This window comes from Globicephala melas, chromosome X (assembly GCF_963455315.2).
Source record: "Globicephala melas chromosome X, mGloMel1.2, whole genome shotgun sequence".
In the NCBI taxonomy this organism is placed as follows: Eukaryota; Metazoa; Chordata; class Mammalia; order Artiodactyla; family Delphinidae; genus Globicephala; species Globicephala melas.
Window position 1 is genome coordinate 36,294,637 of NC_083335.1, and position 18,479 is coordinate 36,313,115.

The window sequence follows — 18,479 nt, forward strand, 5'->3', positions numbered from 1 at the left end:
CATGAAGGGGGGAGAGTTATCATCAGAAGGGGTTTGCTCCCCCCCCCGCCACCATCTACAGTGCCATGTTGAAAGAAGTTGCCATTGGCAGGGCGCCCTGGGTGGTAGGTGCTAATGCTTCAGCCAGCTAAGAACTCTGCCTGTTAGCAGCCTGCCTAAGCCATTGTTAAAGGGCAGTTTATAAACGCCAACAAGCCAACCAACCAGAAGCCATGGGAATGGGCAGCGGCCCAGATCTGGACAGTCTCACTTGACAGCTGTCCTGTGTTCTCTCCTGTACTGATTCAGGACATCCTGGAAAGAAAGGTCCAAGAGGCGATATAGGTCCCCCTGCATCAGCTGGAAAGAGAGGCCTGCCTGGGCTGAAAGGCCTTCCGGGATCTCCAGGGCTAATTGGCTTCCTGGGGAACTCCGGCTTGCCAGGGGCCACTGGACTGCCAGGCCTGCCAGGTCCGAAGGGTAAGTGAAGGTATCAGGAAGGCACCAATGGGGGCCAAAAAGGAGCTGCCGTGCTGCCCAGCTCGCCCCCTCCCTCCTCTCTGCCTGGGAGAGGGGAATGGGGAGGGAGGTGGGCAGGGCTTTTTTGGCAAGATAGTTGGACAAGGCTAGTGCTAAAGGAGGAACCCCACCCAAGGTGATTCGCCTTCCCTGCCTGCTGGGTGGATCACTGGGCTGAATAGCATGGGCAGGGAGCCCAAGACAGGAACAGCCACACCAAGGTTACTCATTTGCACAACTTCTACCATAGAGCCTGATAGCTCTCAATTCCTGTGACTGTCCTGCTAGACATCAGAGGTTGGGCAGCGGGGGAAAGTGACTGGTCCAAGGTCACACAACTGGTTAGCAACAGCACCAGGCTAGAGCTCATCTCCCTGCCTCCTGGCCATAGGCTTTTTTTATTCCTCCTGTGCCAAACATGAGCTCTAACTTGGCAAATCATAAGAGAGGTTCCCACCTCTTCTTTCCTTTCTGGTGCTTAGTACAATGTCCCTCTTCAGGGAAGTAGCATAACATGTATTGACTAAGAGCTTGAGCTTTGGGGTTAGAGAAGCTTGGGTTTGAATCCCTTCTCTGCAGCTTCCTAGCTGTGTGACTTTGGGTGAGTTAATTAACGTCTCTGAGCTTCCATTTTCTTATATGTCAAACAGGGATAATAATAGAAGTTCTTGTTTCTCAACAGGTGAGAAGGGGTCTGTTGGACTGATAGGTTTTCCAGGGATTCCAGGTCTCCCTGGTATTCCTGGTGCAAGTGGATTAAAGGGAATTCCTGGGTCGATGGGAAGAGTTGGACCATCTGGACAGGCTGGTAGCCCTGGTGAAAAAGGTGAGCTGGGGAATCGAATTCTGGAATTGCCACCCATGCTTCCCAAGGTACATCTTGTTTATCAACTTTGTCATTCCTGTGGCTTATACCAACCCTGTGTTAGATAATAATATTTGAGGTTTCTGAATGAAGTCCTTTTAAACCAAAAGACCTAATCACTCTGAGTTACTACTGCGCGTTAGAAGCCTGGACACACATTCCCGATGCTCAACGGAGAAGGGTTTTGAGTAGGGTCTAAAGTTGCAGGTGGACCTTGAGCTTGTCAAAGGAGGGAGAGGGCGTGCACATTAACGCAAAGTTTGGGAAACAGGGGCGGGGAAGAAGGTGGAAGAGCCCAGAAAGGGGGCCTGGGGTGGGGCCGGAAGAGCTGATATGAGCGGTCAGCCCGTGCCTGACCTCGTGTCTAAGCTCCCGCTCACACGGCTCTCATGATCTCCATCCCTGCAGGAGACAGAGGCGACCCGGGGCCAGTCGGAGTACCCAGCCCCAGACTTCCAGTGCTGAACCTGCACTTCACAGGAGACAAAGGCTCTCAGGGCTCACCTGGATCCATCGGATTTCCTGGGCCCAGAGGTGCTGGGGCAGGGAATGGACAGGAGAAATGCCCGAGACAGTTTTTATGACCAAATTCAACTTCTTTCCTGAGAAAAGGCCCCACAGAACAAGAACCCCCAGAGCAGCAGTATGGGTGGCAGCTGGGGATCCACGGAGGCTGCCTTCTCTGGGCCTGAGGGGGGCCTGTACTGTGAGCCTGCCAATTTTCATTGCCACCGTGGAACTCCGTTTTTGAACCACGGGCGGCTGTATCCCTGGAAGGGCCTGGCAGACAGTGGGGATGGGCACTGAGTGGCTTTCCCAGTGAGGCACCTCCCTCTATCCCCACTCCTCCCCCTAAGCTAACTGTCCCCAAGCTTGCGCTTTGGCCGCCTGTGACCCAGGGCACGTGCACCTTGGGGAGAAGACTTTCTCTTGCCTAGAGTCTTTCCCCAAGACTTTTGCCTCTTTCCCAGGTGACAAAGGAGAGGCTGGCAGCCCTGGGCCACCAGGCTTGCCTGGAGCTCCTGGCTTCCCCAGCCTCATCAAGGGACTTAGTGGGAGACCAGGCTCCCCTGGCTCCGCAGGACTACGGGGCTTACCCGGCCTGAAGGGGTCCCCTGGAATCACAGGTTTCCCAGGAATACCAGGAGAAAGTGTGAGTCTGCCCACCTCTTTATCTCCCCACCAGGGAATCGCCTCCATAGCAGGGGGATGTGTTCCTATTGCCCACCTTTCTGATCCCAGCCCACTTCCCAGCCCTCTTGCCCAGCTCCCTCCCCCAGCTCACCCCAGACAAGGCCCCTCCTTGAGTCTGCCAGGTCTTCTCACCCTTTCCCAAACATCCCCTCTTCCTTCCGGGGCCCTTGTTCACCTATCTTCCCCCACGTGGCAGAGCGTCCTCCTCAAAATTGCTGACTACCTGCGTATCCTTCAGGCCCCAGCCCAGGCACCCGCCCCTCCAGGAGTCCCTGAGCTCCCACCCTGCTGGCACCCTACACTTCTCACTGTTTACACTTATCCTAGTTGGTTCTGTGTGGGTCTGATTTCCTCGATGAGACTGTTAGGACTTGAGAACAAGAACCGCCTTGCATGCTTTTTGGTCTGCATCCCACCGCCAGCATCCCACGTTGAGTTTGGGTCAGCAGAAGAATTCGGTACAGACTATTTGATGTTTTGATTTCAGAAAGGTCTTTGCCAGTTGTTGCCTCTTGTGGAGACAACAAAGACTCAAAACCAGCTTCTCTGGGTTCTTAAAAGTTTGGGTGGTAGAGCAGGCTTAGCAATGAGAAGACGTAGGCTTGAATCTCAGCTCCATCACTCATTAGCCCTGTGATTTTGTGCGTATCGCTTAACTTGCCGGAGCCTCGCTTTTCTCATCTGTTAAAAATGGGAATAATTTCCAAACCTTCTTCAGACCATAGTGAGGGTTAAGTGAGCTGATGTGTGTAAAGCAGTTACGTTGTATTTGGCACATGGTAGGCTCTGAGTAAATAGTAGCAATAATAGTAGTAGTATTGAAGGGACTAAATAAACTGTATCACAGGACACCTGTGTTCCCTGCAGACAAAGTCCCTGTCCTTTAAAAGCGTCAATCCAGCTTGTGGAGAGAAAACACCACACACACACACACACACACACACACACACACACACACACACACACACACACACACACACACACACACCTGAAGCAATTGCAAAATAAACAATTCTCAACCTGCTACTTACACACTAGGAAGGATAGAATCAAAGTGGGACAGCGTTCTGGGAGGGGTCCCAGCATGAGCAGAGGCTCAGAATAAGTAGATATGGCAATACGCAGAAGAGGCCAGGTGAATGCAGGGGGTGTCCTGGGTCGTGGTCCAGTGACCAGAGTGACCCAAGTTGGACTCCTACCCAAGGCATTAGGTAGCGTATGTCCTTACTGGGTACATCTCAAATGAATCAAAACCATACCAGATGCCAGGGAAAGAACTGTACCAATGGCAGCTGACACGCCCATTTCCCAGACTCAGATAGTGTGTTGGACATTCGCCAGTGAAGGCAGTTTTTCTTGTGAAAATCACGGAAATATTAGACCAAATTCAGACTCCAGTACCTGTATGCATACAGCCCACTACCTGGTGGCAGAAAGACTCTGTTCCTTGTGAAACCTGTGGCAGAGAGCTAGCCCCACGTTGGTGAGGTCACACTTGTTCTCGTGCATAATGGCTCCAGAGCTTTGGCATGGGCAGTGATAGCCAACTGTATGTAGAGCAGATCAAATGCCTGGCCTGACTGTTAAGTTTCGTATTTTCTAAGAGACTTGCTAGAACATTCACACCTTGATTTCCCAAGGTACCAATTTTGATAGGCATTGGGAAGTTATGAATGACAAGACCAGGATTACTCTGCAGATCGAATCCCTCCCCTATAACCCGTAAATACGCATTTCCGCCCCCTTGCTCATCACCTTCCCCTCTGCAGGATGCCCCCCACCCGTTTGCCCCTGCCACAGACCACTCGATGGACATCTCTCCAGCAGTGGCTCAGGGAAGGGAAGGGGAAGAGAGGGTGGGAGGCCCTGAGCGCTGGGCAGAAATACTGACTCCCGTCTTGCTTTGAAGGGTTCACAGGGTCTCAGTGGAGCTCCTGGGCTCCCAGGAGCATCTGGTCTCCCAGGTTTAAAAGGTAAGGAGCATTTTCCCCTTTAATGCGTTTTTCCAGAGCAAGGTGGATTTCTAACAGGCCCAGGGCTCTCCCTGGGGGAGACATTGTGTTTCGAGGAAAAGGAATCGATTTACATTTCCCCTTCGGCTGAACCCCCTTTGCAGTCTTTGTTCCTCAAAGATATGCGACAAACAGTGGTTTGACCCAGCTGCCTTCCAGACTCAGCAGCAGAGGAGAACCTCAGCTCTAGACAGTCTCCTCTTCTGGTGATGTTTTAGGGCCCCTCCTCTCATCTTCTCTGACCATACTGAGCCTAGTGATGTGTTTCCCAATGGAGATATGCTGCATGTAGCAGCATTTCATGCCAATTGTCTGGAAGCATCCCAGCCCTTCATTGGGGCATAAAAGCATAACCTTTTACCCGGTGGGTAACTGTGTCAAGGAGCCTCTCTGGCTATGATTTTTTTTCCCTCAAAAGATCTATGTGCTGCAAATTGAGCTGTAGCTTCTCCTGACCACTTGAACAATGTCTTGATATCCCCAGGAGATCAAGGCCAGACACTTGGAATTTCTGGTAGCCCAGGACCCAAGGGACAACCTGGGGAGCCTGGTTTCAAAGGTAAGGCTGCTGCACTTTTGTCTCCCATGTCTCACAAACTCCTCAAAACTGAGGATCGGAAGGAATTTTGGAGGCCAACACCAAGTTCTGCAACTTCTATGCAGTGCAGAAAAATTCCTACCTGACATGTATCCACTTAGAGGCAGTCAACAGTTTTCCCAAGCAAACCAACCTACTTTTCCTTCAAGACTCACAGACTTACGGGATAAGTCTCTAAGACCTTTAAGATAATGGTGTCCTCCCCCTTAGTTTTTAGTTAAACTAAATACTTCGTGAACATTTCCACCCATTGCTCCTACTGCTGGGAACACTCAGAACAAGTTTACTTACTTTTCAATTGGGAAGCATCTTTCAAATATGAAGACAGCTGTCACAATCCCTTTCAGAGTATCTTTGTTGGATCCAGCTCCCATGGCAACTCAAAATGGCTTCACCTTCCTGCTCCCCCTCTCCCATGGAGGAACACACTGCCTGAACTGTGGCCTGATCACTCCTCAGCATTTTTCTTGATTTTGTAGGTGTGAAAGGAAAAGATGGACCAGTTGGTGATGTGGGTTTCCCAGGAAACAAAGGTGAAGATGGGAAAGTTGGTATTTCTGGAGATGTTGGCCTTCCTGCCTCCCCAGGTACCATGCCACATGACAACTTTACTCTGAAAAAGTTCAGATCAGCTTCAGGTCACAACCCCTTCTGAACTTCTGCCTTGTTTTCACTTTTAGGACTCCCCGGGGTTGCAGGCATGAGAGGAAATCCAGGACTTCCAGGTTCTTCAGGCCACCCAGGGGCAGCTGGGCCCCTGGGCCCCCCTGGCCTAATAGGAACCAAAGGTATGAGAGTTGGGAGTAGGCAGTGGGGAAAAGGGTCCTTTCCTCAAAAAAAGGATGGCAACTACTTTTTCTTAGGAGACCCTAGCTGGGATTAAGCCGTATCCAGGGGAGTCATTGACTGGGTTTCATGAGGGATAACAGGAAAGGAGGAAGAAGAAGAAGAAAGGAGTGCAAACGTGAATGGGAAGAGGAGAACATGGGATCCATGGAGAGCAGAGTTGGGAAGGAAGGTTGTTGCCCTGGCATATGTAGCCTTTTTCTGACTTAGGATTGGGCAGCAAGTCTCTGGGAGCTGGCAACTCAAGGTCTTGGCATTGCCACTCTGATTTCTTCTTGAAGATACCTCATTATCTAGCACCCTGCTCTTAAGCTATATTGGTCTCTAATAAAAGGCAGGAAGACTTAGGGTGGAGGGTGGAGACTAGGTGTGGTCCAGTCTCCCTTAGGGCATTAAATAATGCCTCAAGAGAGACCATGACCTTTGAAATGAGGACTTTGCAGTGTCCCTGGGGGCAGGACCTTTTGCTGACCCTTCATGATTCAGAGCTGCTGGAGCCATTTCTGATATTCTCTCCCCTCAGGTTTCCCTGGACTTCCTGGTTTACATGGACTGAATGGGCTGCCAGGAACCAAGGGAACCCATGGAACTCCAGGTAAGCAAGACCCTCAAAGGCATAGAGGAGAGCACTTGCTCTTCCGGAAGCCTGACAGAGGCTGGCCTTGAGTTCTTGACTGTGGCGTATCCCATATCCTCAGACTCCTAGGTCTCCTTGCCAGCCCCCAATTTGGGATGCCTTGATGTGGGGAAGAAGGAGGATGGGGTTCGTCCTTCTACCCGAACGAGCTCTCCTTCCTGTCATTTCAATCCTCAGCCTCCGGTGTCTGTCAAGCAGGCCCCCTGCAAGTGAGCTATAGGCACAAAGGTCTCACCCCACTGACTTCTGTCCCCACATCTCTCTGCATCTCTTCCTAGGACCTAGTATAACCGGTGTGCCTGGGCCAGCTGGCCTGCCTGGTCCCAAAGGAGAAAAAGGTTCTCCAGGAATTGGCATTGGAGCCCCAGGAAATCCAGGCGTGAGAGGACCAAAAGGTAGCAGGGGTAAGTGAGCCCAAGTCAGGCTTGGCTGGGCAGCCAGGGTTGGGGTTTCTTTAGGGCCATGTGGCTTACAGGGATGAGCAGTGCATGTCTTTGCATCTCTGGGAATCTCAGAACCCAGTGGAACTGACCACCGACAAAAAGAGGGTAGGCTACACTTAGGGCTTTCCTGGGAAGGAGTGTCAGAGAGCAGTTCAGTGAGTCCCACCCTCCCAGCCTCCAGGTTCCCTCCCACTCTCCCTTATTAACCTCAGGGCCTCTCTTTCTCACTTGGCCACAGCCTGGGTTTAATGGTCCTGAGGGACTGTGCTTGTCCACTTAGCGAGTGGTTTACCAGAAGTTCCTTGGTGTCCAGTGCGGTTGGTAGTCCCAGGGCCCTGGAACGACAGTGTGGCTGCTGGAAGGAGCCCAGGTCTAAGAGGATAAATGTCTCCCTAGGACAGGCATACAGCAAGCACTTGATTAGGATTTACTAGGTTTACTAGAAATCCGGTTTCGTCTTAATCTCGGCCCCTGACTCATCACATAGTCTGAAGTCCCTTTCTGAGCCCCCATTTCCCCACTTCTCAAATAGTGTGAATGAATTCTGATTCATTAACTCTCCTTAGAAATGTTCTGGAGACGCATATACCTCCCACTCAACGTAGAACAAGAAATGAATTTAGTGTAGTATCACAGCTAAGAGTATGGGCTCTGAAGTCAGACTGCTGGATTCAAATTCCAGCTCTCCCTCTCCCTAGCTACATGACCTTGAACAAGGAAGTTACGTGCCCCTCCATCCCAAAGGAACGTGGGTTTCCTTTTCCATAAAAGGTGAATAAGAGAATCTACCCCATAGGTTTGGTGAGGAATCAATGAGGGGTGAGGTAATGTATATGGAATCACTTAGCACAGTGCATGGCACATAGTAGTTGGTCAAGAAACACTGGCCCTTCTACCATCACATGTTACCTGGGGAAATCATGTTTTCAAAATGTTCTGTTCCTTATAGTTCTGGGGCCTGATGTCCCACCACATTATTTTATGTGTTTGTGTGCATGTGTGTGTAGGTTTTCCAGGAACTATATTCATGCATTAATTCATTTCCAGCTGCATTTTATATTGGGGCATCTGCTATCTCTGTGTTTACTCTTTCCTTTGTCTGGACCAACCTGTACTTTTCTGAAAGCCAGCAGCTTCTTCAGAGTGAGGGCTCCAACAGGGTCTGAGCCTGTAGGGAGGTTGTGTGGCTTCTTTGGCAGGAGATAGAGAAGAAGGGTCCTGGGTGGAAGCACAGGCACGATGCCTGTTCTGTTTTTAAACCTTGACTATGAATTCCTGGTCATTAAATTATTCATTGCCTTTGGCTATCTGAGGAAATAAAATCACAATTACAAATGCAGTAAACAGCACATGTCAAGGTGGATACATTTCAGGCACATAATGGAGAGGGGGAAGAAAAGGAAGTTGCACAGGAATATATTTGGTATGACTCCAACCAATATGTTGTTTAGGGATACAAATATGCATGGTCAAACTGTGATGAAAAGGGAATGATGAACACAAACTTCAGGAGTGGTTGCCTCTGGGAGGGAGGGAAGGTGGTGGAATCTGTGAAGGGCATGCAAAGAAATTCAAAGGTATCGCTATCTTCTTTTCCTTAAATTGGGCGGTTGGAACACAGATGTTCATTGTATCTGGATGATTTTTTAACATATGATTTATAAATATTCTTCTGTTCTTCTCAATGTCTAATTAAAAAAATTTGTTTTAAAAGAATATAGGGGGCTTCCCTGGTGGCACAGTGGTTGAGAGTCCGCCTGCCGATGCAGGGGACGCAGGTTCGTGCCCGGTCTGGGAAGATCCCACATGCCGCAGAGCGGCTGGGCCCATGAGCCATGGCCGCTGGGCCTGCGCGTCCGGAGCCTGTGCTCCGCAATGGGAGAGGCCACAACAGTGAGAGGCCCGCGTACCGCAAAAAAAAAAAAAAAAAGAATATAGGAAATCCCCAACAGGAACCGAATCTCAGATTTGATTAAAGAAATCAGTGTACAATGAAGATTTACCCCCAAGAAAATTTCCTAGGAACAATCCCCATCCCTACAATACCTTCATCTAAATAACATTAAATTAGGCCAAACATTTTCGTATTTGCACTAAATATTGAGAGGCTGCATTCATATATTGGAGATTTTTTTTCTTTAGGTCTCTGACAATAGAATGAGTTGGGAAAACATGCCATCTTGCATTTTCATGTGATCATTTACAATGTCTCATTCCTTCTACCCACCACCAGTCCCTCCCATCAGGAAACTTGCACAAACCTCTTAGATAGCCTCATCCACCAGAGGGCAGACAGCAGAAGCAAGAAGAACTACAATCCTGCAGCCTGTGGAGCAAAAACCACATTCACAGAAAGATAGACAAGATGAAAATGCAGAGGGCTAGGCACCAGCTGAAGGAACAAGATAAAACCCCAGAAAAACAACTAAACGAAGTGGAGATAGGCAACCTTCCAGAAAAAGAATTCAGAATAATGATAGTGAAGATGATCCAGGATCTCGGAAAAAGAATGGAGGCAAAGAACGAGAAGATGCAAGAAATATTTAACAAAGACTTAGAAGAATTAAAGAACAAACAAACAGAGATGAACAATACAATAACTGAAATGAAAACTACACTAGAAGGAATCAAAAGCAGAATAACTGAGGCAGAAGAACGGATAAGTGATCTGGAAGACAGAATGGTGGAATTCACTGCTGCTGAACAGAATAAAGAAAAAAGAATGAAAAGAAATGAAGACAGCCTAAGAGATCTCTGGGACAACACTAAACACAACAACATTCACATTATAGGGGTCCCGAAGGAGAAGAGAGAGAGAAAGGACCAGAGAAAATACTTGAAGAGATTATAATCGAAAACTTCCCTAACATGGGAAAGGAAATAGCCACCCAAGTCCAGGAAGCGCAGAGAGTCCCACACAGGATAAACCCAAGGAGAAACATGCCGAGACACATAGTAATCAAATTGGGAAAAATTAAAGACAAAGAAAAATTATTGAAAGCAGCAAGGGAAAAGCTACAAATAACATACAAGGGAACTCCAATGAGGTTAACAGCTGATTTCTCAGCAGAAACTCTACAAGCCAGAAGGGAGTGGCATGATATACTTAAACTGATGGAAGGGAAGAAACTACAACTAAAATAACTCTACCCAGCAAGAATCTCATTCAGATTTGATGGAGAAATCAAAAGCTTTACAGACAAGCAAAAGCTAAGAGAATTCAGCACCACCAAACCAGCTCCACAACAAATGCTAAAGGAACTTCTCTAAGTGGGAAGCACAAGAGGAGAAAAGGACCTACAAAAACAAACCCAAAACAATTAAGAAAATGGTCATAGGAACTTACATATCGATAATAACCTTAAACGTGAATGGATTAAATGCACCAACCAAAAGACACAGCCTTGCTGAATGGATACAAAAACAAGACCCATATATATGCGGTCTACAAGAGACCCACTTCAGACCTAGGGACACATACAGACTGAAAGTGAGGGGATGGAAAAAGATATTCCATGCAAATGGAAATCAAAAGAAAGCTGGAGTAGCAACACTCATATCAGATAAAATAGACTTTAAAATAAAGAATGTTACAAGAGACAAGGAAGGACACTACATAATGATCAAGGGATCAATCCAAGAAGAAGATAGAAAAATTATAAATATATATGCACCCAACATAGGAGCACCTCAATACATAAGGCAACTGCTAACAGCTATAAAACAGGAAATCGACTGTAACACAATAATAGTGGGGGACTTTAACACCTCATTTACACCAATGGACAGATCGTCCAAAATGAAAATAAATAAGGAAACAAAAGCTTTAAATGACACAATAGACCAGATAGATTTAATTGATATTTATAGAACATTCCATCCAAAAACAGCACATTACACTTTCTTCTCAAGTGCGCATGGAACATTCTCCAGGATAGATCACATCTTGGGTCACAAAGCAAGCCTCAGTAAATTTAAGAAAATTGAAATCATATCAAGCATCTTTTCTGACCACAACGCTATGAGATTAGAAATCAATTACAGGGAAGAAAACGTAAAAGACACAAACACATGGAGGCTAAACAATACGTTACTAAATAACCAAGAGATCACTGAAGAAATCAAAGAGGAAATCAGAAAATACCTAGAGACAAATGACAATGAAAACATGATGATCCAAAACCTATGGGATGCAGCAAAAGCAGTTCTAAGAGGGAAGTTTATAGCTATACAAGCCTACCTCAAGAAACAAGAAAAATCTCAAGTAAACAATCTAACCTTACACCTGAAAGAGCTAGAGAAAGAAGAATAAACAAAACCCAAAGTTAGCAGAAGGAAAGAAATCATAAAGATCAGAGCAGAAATAAATGAAATAGAAACAAAGAAAACAATAGCAAAGATCAATAAAACTAAAAGCTGGTTCTTTGAGAAGATAAACAAAATTGATAAACCATTAGCCAGACTCATCAAGAAAAAGAGGGAGAGGACTCAAATCAATAAAATTAGAAAGGAAAAAGGAGAAGTTACAACAGACACCGCAGAAATGCAAAGCATCCTGAGAGACTACTACCAGCAACTGTATGCCAATAAAATGGACAACCTGGAAGAAATGGACAAATTCTTAGAAATGTATAACCTTCCAAGACTGAACCAGGAACAAATAGAATCCATGAGCAGACCAATCACAAGTAATGAAATTGAAACTGTGATTAAAAATCTTCCAACAAACCAAAGTCCAGGACCAGATGGCTTCACAGGTGAATTCTATCAAACATTTAGAGAAGAGCTAACACCCATTCTTCTCAAACTCTTTCAAAAAATTGCAGAGGAAGGAACACTCCCAAACTCATTCTATGAGGCTACCATCACCCGGATACCAAAATCAGACAAAGATACTACACAAAAAAAATTACAGACCAGTATCACTGATGAATATAAATGCAAAAATCCTCAATAAAATACAAGCAAACAGAATCCAACAACACATTAAAAGGATCATACACCATGATCAAGTGGGATTTATCCCAGGGATGCAAGGATTCTTCAATATACGCAAATCAATCCATGTGATACACCATATTAACAAATTGAAGAATCAAAACCGTATGATCATCTCAATAGATGCAGAAAAAGCTTTTGACAAAATTCAACACCCAGGCTTCCCTGGTGGCGCAGTGGTTGAGAGTCCGCTTGCTGATGCAGGGGACATGGGTTCATGCCCTGGTCCGGGAAGATCCCACATGCCGTGGAGTGGCTAGGCTTGTGAGCCATGGCCACTGAGCCTGCGCATACGGAGCCTGTGCTCCACAATGGGAGAGGCCACAGCAGTGAGAGGCCCGCGTACAGAAAAAGAAAAAAATTCAACACCCACTTATGATAAAAACTCTCCAGAAAGTGTGCATAGAGGGAACCTACCTCAGCATAATAAAGGCCATATATGACAAACCCAGAGCAAACATCATTCTCAATGGTGAAAAACTGAAAGCATTTCCTTTAAGATCAGCAACAAGACAAGGATGTCCACTCTCACCACTATTATTCAACATAGTTTTGGAAGTCCTAGCAACTGCAATCAGAGAAGAAAAAGGAATACAAATTGGAAAAGAAGAAGTAAAACTGTCACTGTTTGCAGATGACATGATACTATACATAGAGAATCCTAAAGATGCCACCAGAAAATTACTAGAGCTAATCAATGAATTTGGTAAAGTTTCAGGATACAAAATTAATGCACACAAATCTCTTGCATTCCTATAAACTAAGGATGAAAATTCTGAAGGAGAAATTGAGGAAACACTCCCATTTACCATTGCAACAAAAAGAATAAAATACCTAGGAATAAACCTACCTAGGGAGACAAAAGACCTGTATTCAGAGAATTATAAGACACTGATGAAAGAAATTAAAGATGATACCAACAGATGGAGAGATATACCATGTTCTTGGATTGGAAGAATCAAGATTGTGAAAATGACTATACTACCCAAAGCAATCTACAGATTCAATGCAATCCCTATCAAATTATCAATGGCATTTTTTACGGAACTAGAACAAAACTTAAAATTTGTATGGAGACACAAAAGACCCCGAATAGCCAAAGCAGTCTTGAGGGAAAAAAACAGAGCTGGAGGAATCAGACTCCCTGACTTCAGTCTATACTACAAAGCTACAGTAATCAAGACAATATGGTACTGGCACAAAAACAGAAACATAGATCAGTGGAACAAGATAGAAAGCCCAGAGATAAACCCACGCACCTATGGTCAACTAATCTATGACAAAGGAGGCAAGGATATACAATGGAGAAAAGACAGTCTCTTCAATAAGTGGTGCTGGGAAAACTGGACAGCTACATGTAAAAGACTGAAATTGGAACACTCCCTAACACCACACACAAAAATAAACTCAAAATGGATTTGAGACCTAAATGTAAGACCAGACACTATAAAACTCTTAGAGGAAAACATAGGAAGAACACTCTTTGACATAAATCACAGCAAGATCTTTTTTGATCCAACTCCTAGAGTAATGGAAATAAAAACAAAAATAAACAAATGGGACCTAATGAAACTTCAAAGCTTTTGCACTGCGAAGGAAACCATAAACAAGACGAAAAGACAATCCTCAGAATGGGAGAAAATATTTGCAAACGAATCAATGGACAAAGGATTAATCTCCAAAATTGTAACAGCTCATGCAGCAAAATTATAAACAGCTCATGCAGCTCAATATTAAAAAAGCAAGCAACCCAATCCAAAAATGGGCAGAAGACCTAAATAGACATTTCTCCAAAGAAGAGATACAGATGGCCAAGAAGCACACGAAAAGTTGCTCAACATCACTAATTATTAGAGAAATGCAAATCAAAACTACAATGAGGTACCACCTCACACCAGTTAGAATGGTTATCATCAGAAAATCTACCATTAACAAATGCTGAAGAGGGTGTGGAGAAAAGGGAAACCTCTTGCACTGTTTGTGGGAATGTAAATTGATACAACCACTATGGAGAACAGTATGGAGGTTCCTTTAAAAACTAAAAATAGAATTACCATATGATCCAGCAATCCCACTACTGGGCATATACCCAGAGGAAACCATAATTCAGAAAGACACATGTACCCCAATGTTCATTGCAGCAGTGTTTGCATTAGCCAGGTCATGGAAGCAACCTAAATGCCCATCGACAGACAAATGGATCAAGAAGATGTGGTGCATATATACAATGGAATATTACTCAGCCATAAAAAGAAACGATATTGGGTCATTTGTTGAGACGTGGATGGATTTAGAGACTGTCATACAGAGTGAAGTAAGTCAGAAAGAGAAAAACAAATATCGTATATTAATGCATACATGTGGAATCTAGATAAATGGTACAGATGAACCGGTTTGCAGGGCAGAAATTGAGACAGAAATGCAGAGAAGAAACGTATGGACACCAAGGGGGGAAAGCGGCAGGGGGGTGGGGGGTGTATGATGAATTGGGAGGTTGGGATTGACATGTATACACTGATGTGTATAAACTTGATGACTAATAAGAATCTGCTGCATAAAAAAATAAAATAAAATTCCAAAATTTAAAAAAGTGTCTCATTCTTAAAGAAATACTTGAGCTTTTTTTTTTTTAACTACTTGAGGTCAGTAGTACCTTTATTGTAGGTTTAATGATATATTGGTGTAATTATAAAATCAAGAAACAGGTGAAAAGAGAAGGAGGCTCCAAATATTGCCATGGAAACAGACATTTTTACAATCCATGTGCTGTCCACACCTACTCTACTATATTTGGTGTCTTGTTTATTGGTTTTGCATAATGTCAGCACATATATATGTATAGATATATGAAGTTATATTTTCAGGACAAAAATACAATGTCTTTCATTTCAGATTTCTACCTTTGTGAAAAAGAAAAATACTTCAACGATTCATCAAGACCTAACTGACAATGCTAAAAGTAGCACCAAGTGGTTTTGCAACTAGTTTTTTTTTTTTTTTTTTTTTTTGCGGTACGCGGGCCTCTCACCGCTGCGGCCTCTCCCGTTGTGGAGCACAGGCTCCGGACGCGCAGGCCCAGCGGCCATGGCTCACGGGCCCAGCCGCTCAGCGGCACGTGGGATCTTCCCAGACTGGGGCACGAACCTGCGTCCCCTGCATCGGCAGGCGGACTCTCAACCACTGCGCCACCAGGGAAGCCCCTGCAACTAGTTTTGCTTTTTGTTTTTCCTTTGTTTCTTTTCTAGACTTCTAATAAGTGGAAACTTTTCTTTAAATTTATTTTTTCCTCCTTTATATTTCCTCAGTATTCAATTAATCAATGAGCTGCTAAAGACACCCAAGTTAACCAATCTGCCATCTTTCTTTACAAATTATCATGGATATACTATTTCTTAGCGAAATATGAGAAATTCAACATTAATATTTTCAGCTTCTCTTGTCAGAAAAATAAAATTCAACATCATATTTTGGGATTTTCTTGTCACAAACAAGAATCTCAACCACCAAAACAGTTTGTCAACCAATTCAAATCTATTCCCCTTCATTTGACTATCTTTTAGAATATACCAAAGTAATAAATACATTTCTTCCATGTTACAAGAATAAAATAGATTTCTACATTTGTATACGTGGCTTTGATGTGTTTTCCCAGCAAGATTACCATCTATGTTTTCAATGTATGCATATTGTATAAATCTACTATAATCGGTTGAAATTTTTGGTCTTGAACATATTATAATAGAAATCATTCCACAAACAGAAAACATGTAAAGCAGTATTAAACTTTGAGCAAACGAGTATTATGTATGTACTCCAGTAAATGGCTATTCTCTTTGGCCAAACAGGGAGAAGGGATTCAGGCAATTTAGCAAGCATTCAGCTAATATCATGAATTACCTATAAAACTGTTTTCCAGGTTGCCTGGAAGACCCAGTAGTTAGCTGTAGAAGACATCGGGGGTCATAGCGCCCTTGCCACCTCCATTCTGCTTGAGCGGGCGAGTGGGTGTCTGTTCTGACTGGCTGGGGCCTGTGCCCCACCTCGATCTGTGACCTCCTCGGAGTAGCCGCAGACAGGACTGGCTAACTTGATGAAATGTTGTGCAACAGGGACAGTAGGTTTAAAAACGCTGTAGGAAACTTCGATTCCAGGTGTTGCAGTCATACCTGCTTTGCTTCCTGATTGAGGGAAAATCTGTCTAAAGTATTTCCATTACCAGCGAGGTTGGGGAGCTGGAACTTTCCGAAGCTCTGTCCGTCCCAATTCAATGCAGCGCCTGCTGCGAGCGAGGAGTCTCTGAGCCCCTGCCAGCTGCACTGGGCCGATGGCTGCCAACGGAGGAGAAAGGGAGAAGAGCCCTCTGCTGGCCTCAGCTGGTCTGGCTCCTACCCTAAGGGCTTCCATTTTCTTGTGTGAACTTCCGTTTTCTCTGAGAGAGCCTGGCCCTCTCTTAGCCACACAAAGCCCCTGCAGCCCCTTTTATTTATTCTTTGCAGGTTTCCCAGGTCTCCAGGGCCCCGCTGGTCTCCCTGGTGCCCCAGGTCTCTCCTTGCCCTCAGTCATAGCAGGACAACCTGGCGACCCCGGGCGACCAGGCCTAGATGGAGAACAAGGTAAAGTCAGGAAGCCCAAAGAGGGCTGGCCATCACCTTTTGTCTGGAGTTTGGGGAGGGCCTGTCTACAGTCCAGCCCCATCCCCACTGCTGGACCTGCATGGGCCTGTGAGGCCCCACGTCCCTTCTCCCGCAGGGGCACAGGGGGTTGGAATGGGCTGCATTTTGCTAAAAGGGTTTGGGAAGGTCTGGGCACTGGGGCCCCACAGAAGGCAAGGGAACATTATCTGCCCTGGGAATAGCCTTTGGCTTCCTATCAGTCCCAAGGCTTTCAGCAATGGCCGCTTCCTCTTCCCTCTGCCCTCATCCCTCTTCCGATCTTATCCCTAGGCCGACCAGGCCCCCCGGGGCCCCCAGGACCCCCTGGGCCATCTTCGGATCAAGGCGACCCGGGAGACCCTGGCTTCCCTGGAATTCCTGGCCCTCAAGGGCCCAAGGGAGACCAAGGAATTCCAGGTTTCTCTGGCCTCCCTGGAGAGCTAGGACTGAAAGGTATGACTGCGCGGCTGCCTACTGGGTCCTTTCCCACTCCACTGTCAGATATGGCCCCTTCCTGCAGCCCTGTGAAGAGAGACCAGCTGTTGATGCTTTTCCTGCCCTCGCCTCTGCTTAGTCTCAACCCCACCACCACCAGCACCACCGTGCCAGGCCCTGACTTGCTTTCCTTTGGACTTTGCCAGGCATGAGAGGTGAGCCTGGCTTCATGGGGACTCCAGGCAAAGTTGGGCCACCTGGAGACCCAGGACTTCCGGGGATGAAGGGGAAGGCAGGGCCAAGAGGTGAGTTGAGAGCATGTGCCAGGCTGATCCTGAGCTCAGGGGAGGGGTTGGGGCGTATCATTCCTTCAGGAGTCACTGCTAAGCACGCCAAGAAAGCCTGAATGGCTGAAGCAGCTGGATCAAGCTCCTCCAGGGAGGGAGTTTCTCCACCTTGGAGATACCTCTGCCTCCATCAGCTCCCAGGACTGAAGGCCATTGCCGCTTTGCCACCACGGATCTTGCCACTGACCTCCCCTCTCTGCATTGTTTCTGCATTTGCGGTCACTGCGTTTGCACTCAGATCACCACTCACCCATTTGCTGAATCTAGAAATGAAGAACCATCCTTTCTGTCCTTTATCACCACTCCCTTCACACACACATCCAATCTATTAGCAAGCCCTGAGGGCTGTGTCTCCTATAAACGTGCCTTGCATCTGCCCCCCTCTCATCACCTCCACCTCTACCACTGAGGTCCAAGGCACCAACATTTCTCACGTGGACCACTGCGGTGACTGCTAACTGGTCTCCCTGCTTCCATTATTCACCTCCCCCAACAATCATTTCTCTAAACAGTGGTCAGAGAGGTCTTATAAAAACAGAAATCATTCATGGGCGTCCCATGGCATAAGAATTAACTATGGCCATGAAGCCCTCTGTGATGCCTCCCTCTCCATCCTCATTACCAGCCCTTCCCCTTTGCTGTTCACCGTGCTTTTGTCACACTAGCCTCTTTCAGTTATCCAGTTATCCTGGCAGGCCGCAGGGCCTTTGCACATGCTAGTCCTACTTCTGGAACACTCTCCCCCACCCCCCAGCTTGTTCTAATGCTTTAATGGTCTCAGCTTAAGTGTCACTGCTTGTAAGAGGCCACTTATTACTCTCTCTAAAGCAGGTTCTCCACCCCATAGCCCTCTCCGCTCCCTCCCACTGTCCGTGCACTGTCCATTTCCTTTATAGCACTTCTTACAATTTGCAGTAAGATTAATGGTTTTTGTCAGGTTATGCATTTTTCATC

The 18,479-nt window shown here is 46.1% G+C and overlaps 1 protein-coding gene across 1 annotated transcript in view; it reads left to right on the top strand.

Annotated features, from left to right (window-relative positions):
• The window catches only part of COL4A6 (collagen type IV alpha 6 chain), a 158,298-nt gene that overhangs the window by 135,876 nt on the left and 3,943 nt on the right, over positions 1 to 18,479 (top strand). Inside the window, exons 28-40 of the mRNA XM_070044659.1 lie at positions 289 to 459; positions 1,181 to 1,324; positions 1,772 to 1,897; positions 2,335 to 2,516; positions 4,467 to 4,530; positions 5,054 to 5,128; positions 5,647 to 5,754; positions 5,848 to 5,955; positions 6,537 to 6,608; positions 6,929 to 7,054; positions 16,588 to 16,704; positions 17,035 to 17,196; positions 17,385 to 17,483. Coding sequence (XP_069900760.1) covers positions 289 to 459; positions 1,181 to 1,324; positions 1,772 to 1,897; positions 2,335 to 2,516; positions 4,467 to 4,530; positions 5,054 to 5,128; positions 5,647 to 5,754; positions 5,848 to 5,955; positions 6,537 to 6,608; positions 6,929 to 7,054; positions 16,588 to 16,704; positions 17,035 to 17,196; positions 17,385 to 17,483 — 1,554 coding nt within the window. The remainder of the gene's footprint in view (positions 1 to 288; positions 460 to 1,180; positions 1,325 to 1,771; positions 1,898 to 2,334; positions 2,517 to 4,466; positions 4,531 to 5,053; positions 5,129 to 5,646; positions 5,755 to 5,847; positions 5,956 to 6,536; positions 6,609 to 6,928; positions 7,055 to 16,587; positions 16,705 to 17,034; positions 17,197 to 17,384; positions 17,484 to 18,479) is intronic.